Below are 3,985 nucleotides of genomic sequence, written 5' to 3'. Positions count from 1 at the left end.
CTTGCTCCCCATCAATCCTCCTCCTCGGCGGGCTACTCCCTACCCCACCTCCTGCCCTCCCCGCTCTCGGCTCCCTCCTCCTCCCCCTCCTCCGCCTCCCCCCCGCGCGCCGCCGCCGGCACCCCACAAAAATTGGGGCTGGGAGTACCGGGGGGAGGGGGAAAGGAACGTCGGGGGTCGTGTCTCTGCCTCTCTTTCTATCTCTCTTAGAGACCTCAAAATCCTGACAAGTGAAACTTAAAGGTGTTTACCTTGTCATCAGCATGTAAGCTAATTATCTCGGGCAAGATGTAGGCTTCTATTGTCTTGTTGCTTTAGCGCTTACGCCCCGCCTCTGGTGGCTGCCTAAAACCTGGCGCCGGGCTAAAACAAACGCGAGGCAGCCCCCGAGCCTCCACTCAAGCCAATTAAGGCGGACTCGGTCCACTCCGTTACGTGTACATCCAACAAGATCGGCGTTAAGGTAACACCAGAATATTTGGCAAAGGGAGAGAAAAAAAAGCAACGAGGCTTCGCCTTCCCCCTCTCCCTTTTTTTTCCTCCTCTTCCTTCCTCCTCCAGCCGCCGCCGAATCATGTCGATGAGTCCAAAGCACACGACTCCGTTCTCAGTGTCTGACATCTTGAGTCCCCTGGAGGAAAGCTACAAGAAAGTGGGCATGGAGGGCGGCGGTCTCGGGGCTCCGCTGGCGCCGTACAGGCAGAGCCAGGCGGCGCCGCCGGCCGCGGCCATGCAGCAGCACGCCATGGGGCACCACGGCGCCGTCACCGCCGCCTACCACATGACGGCGGCGGGGGTGCCCCAGCTCTCGCACTCCGCCGTGGGGGGCTACTGCAACGGCAACCTGGGCAACATGAGCGAGCTGCCGCCCTACCAGGACACCATGCGGAACAGCGCCTCGGGCCCCGGATGGTACGGCGCCAACCCGGACCCGCGTTTCCCCGCCAGTAAGTGAGGCCGCTCTCCGGCGGGCCCCCAGCCCGTCTGCGCCGGCGGGGCCGCGGGCCGAGCCTCTCCACGCGCTTCCCTCGACGCCCTGGCGCTGCAGTGACGGAGCCCAGGCTGGCGGCTGAGCGTCGGTCGGAGAGGGGCTGGACCTCCGTCCAAACGCTCGGGACTCACGGTCCATCTGAAAGGAATGAGCATGAAAGACGGAGGTAGACGTAATGTGCGGGGTGCTGAGAGTATTCGTCGCAGAACTCTTCCCTGGGGAGGCCACTTACGAAGGGAACCCGGAGGTCGGGGCAGGATTGCAGTGAGCTGGTCAGAAAAGGCCAAAGTTAACACGAATGGCAATTAGTTATCTTAAAACAATAAGATGTCATTCCTTCTGGTGGGGAGAGGGGAGGAATAAGAGTCAGAACCCCTTCCTCACTGCTGGGAGGGACCCGGGAAACCTTCGTGAATCCAAGCCTGAGTAGGACTTTGGTGGGAGGGGTGAGCAATGATTGCCTGCAAAGTTCCACTAAAGTAAGTCGTGTCTTTTCTGTTAGAGTTCGAAATGGTCGGCCTCTAATTATGCTGACTGAAAGACAGCCAGTGTCCTCAAGCAGCTTAGCGTCTGTGGAGGCTCTAATGGCAGATGGCAGATATTCCCAAGATGACTGTGAGAGCCACCTAGCCCGGCCTTCAGGGAGGTCTTCCTGGAGGAGGCAATAAAGCGCATCGATTTATTGAGGGCGGAGCAAGTCTTGAGGTTGGGAACTTAGGCGTCGTCCACTTTCCAGCAGGTCTTGCAAGGCTGTACAAGCCATGCCAACCTGAGTGATGGGAACAGGTTTCGTTTGACCCATGTATATCAAGATACATTCAATAGACAGGACAGGTGGATAAACTGGACCAACAAGAGGACCAGTTCAAAGACTGAAATTGAAGTTCTTTATTATCAGTGAAACGGGGAAATTCTGAGATCCTGAACTTTGTTGTTGGCAGAGTAGATGAAGAGGGTGGGGACATTTGTTAAAGGTATTGAAGGCACAGGATTGACAGAACCTGTTTGCTGAGGGACAAGGGCTGTTCTCTGGCACCCATAAGTCAAGGCCAGCCTGAACGGGGAACAATAAATGATATCCATTGCCTGCAGAGGCTTTCTACTTCTGCCTTTTATTATTCCTTCTGAAGGCCCCTTCCGCTCCCTGTGCGCCACACATGCTATCTGGCATGCAGACCTGCTTCCCCTTTCATCCCAAGAGAAAGGAATTGAGGCACTTCCTCCTAAGACATGAACTGGGGTGACCTTGGAGGGGATCTTTGAGAAACCTACTCAGATGATGAGGTGTGGTGCCTGGTTCATTTCCTCAGTAATAAACGGCTGCGCATCATGCCATGCTCTGTGCTCTGCTCCCAAGAGCCCTTCATGAAGAACGTGTGACTAAACTGACATTGCATTAGCTCATGTCAGAGTTAGTGTCCAGGCCCACATAGGATAAAAATCTTATCAACATATCCTCTGAAAAACCCTTGAGTCACCTATAAAATATCCATGGTTTTGTGTGTGTAACGTGGTATGCAAGATGTACATGTTCAAGCCCATTAGTAGGCCACTGGAGATCCCCTTGCAGAGGGGTCTCGGGGAGGAGATGAGCCAGTCAGGGTGCGATGTAACAACGATGAGAAATACAACTTTCCTCTAGTTCTAAAATGTTTCCTCCCGGCTCCCACTACCATGACTCAAATTCGACCTTGCAAGTCTGGCTAGACCAGAGGATGTACACTGGTACAGATAGGAACTGAAAATCCAGGGAATCCAGGGCGGATGAGCCCTACAGGACCAGTGGTGTGAGTGGCGAAACAGGGAGGGTAGAGGGAGAGTGGGTAGGAAAGAGGGAACCGATTACAAGGAACTATGTGACCTCCTCCCTGGAGGACAGACAACCTAAAAGTGGATGAAGGGAGACGTCGGACAGGGCAAGATATGACAAAATACCAATTTATAAACTATCAAGGGCTCATGAGGGAGTGGGGAGCGGGGGGGAGGGGGAAAATGAGGACCTAATGTCAGGGGTTTAAGTGGAGAGAAAATGTTTTGAGAATGATGTACAAATGCACTTTACACAATTGATGTGTGTATGAAAAAAGAATTAAAAAAAATAAAAAGAAAATAAAAAAAGATGTACATGTTCCCCCACAGTGGGACAAACCAAGAAGGGAACATAACAGATCAGCAGCGGGAACAAAGCCAAGCCACAAAGCCCCCCAAATAGACTTCAGACTAGGAGGGGCAGTTCCTGAAACCCCCCAGGACCAGTGAGGAGATAATCATAAAGGTCAGCGGACAGACCTGGAATTATGTATGCTTTTTCTTTTTCTTTTTGCTTTCTTCTTTCTCATACTTATCAATTCCCCATTTCCCTCGTATTTCCCCTGCCATGCCCCTTGGTAATTATTAATCAAGTTAGTGTTGTTATAGACTTGCCTTTCCTGGATTTCATATACAGAAAACCATACAAAAGCAGGAAGCAAAAAACAAAAACAAGCAAAGCATAGAAAAGCCTCAATTGAAAGAAAGCAGAAGATATTAAAAACAAACAATTTTAAAGTGGGTCAAAAGGGAGATCAGATGAGATAGGGTATTACATTTTAACCTAATTACGCCTGCCGTAATCGACTTTACAATGCCCTCTGAGAGCAAGTTTAGTCACTATGGTCAGAGGGCACTCACTGGAGGCTTTATCCATGTGGGGACCCTGTGAGTGGATTTTGGATTTCCACTGTCATCCAGAGCCTTCTGCACACCAGGTGTTCACAATTTAAACTCTGAATCCATTTCCTCCTTTGTATTTTATTATATACAATCGTTGATCACACAGGCTGGTGTGCTTCTTCCATGTGGACTTAGTTGCCGCCTCACTTAGATGGCATCTTGTTTGAAGATAAGTTAAATGCTAAGAGACCCCAAATGCTATTCTTTCTGACAGCAGCGCCCCATTTCGTTGCTTCACCACACTTTGCTAGAGCACCCGTATCTCCCGTGATCTCTTCATGA

At 51.2% G+C, this 3,985-nt stretch overlaps 1 protein-coding gene across 1 annotated transcript; it reads left to right on the top strand.

Annotated features, from left to right (window-relative positions):
• Nucleotides 1–574: 574 nt before the first annotated feature.
• On the top strand, nucleotides 575–955 carry LOC101654061 (thyroid transcription factor 1). Its single transcript, XM_004716588.2, has one exon. The coding sequence runs from the start codon at nucleotides 575–577 to the stop codon at nucleotides 953–955; it is 381 nt and encodes a 126-aa protein (XP_004716645.1).
• The last annotated feature ends 3,030 nt before the right edge of the window (nucleotides 956–3,985 follow it).

The sequence above is a fragment of the Echinops telfairi genome, unplaced genomic scaffold (genome assembly GCF_000313985.2).
Source record: "Echinops telfairi isolate 266 unplaced genomic scaffold, ASM31398v2 ScPeMD7_5805;HRSCAF=6673, whole genome shotgun sequence".
Lineage (NCBI taxonomy): Eukaryota > Metazoa > Chordata > Mammalia > Afrosoricida > Tenrecidae > Echinops > Echinops telfairi.
Note: the sequence above shows the minus strand (reverse complement) of the source record. Positions and strands in the feature narration are given on the sequence as shown.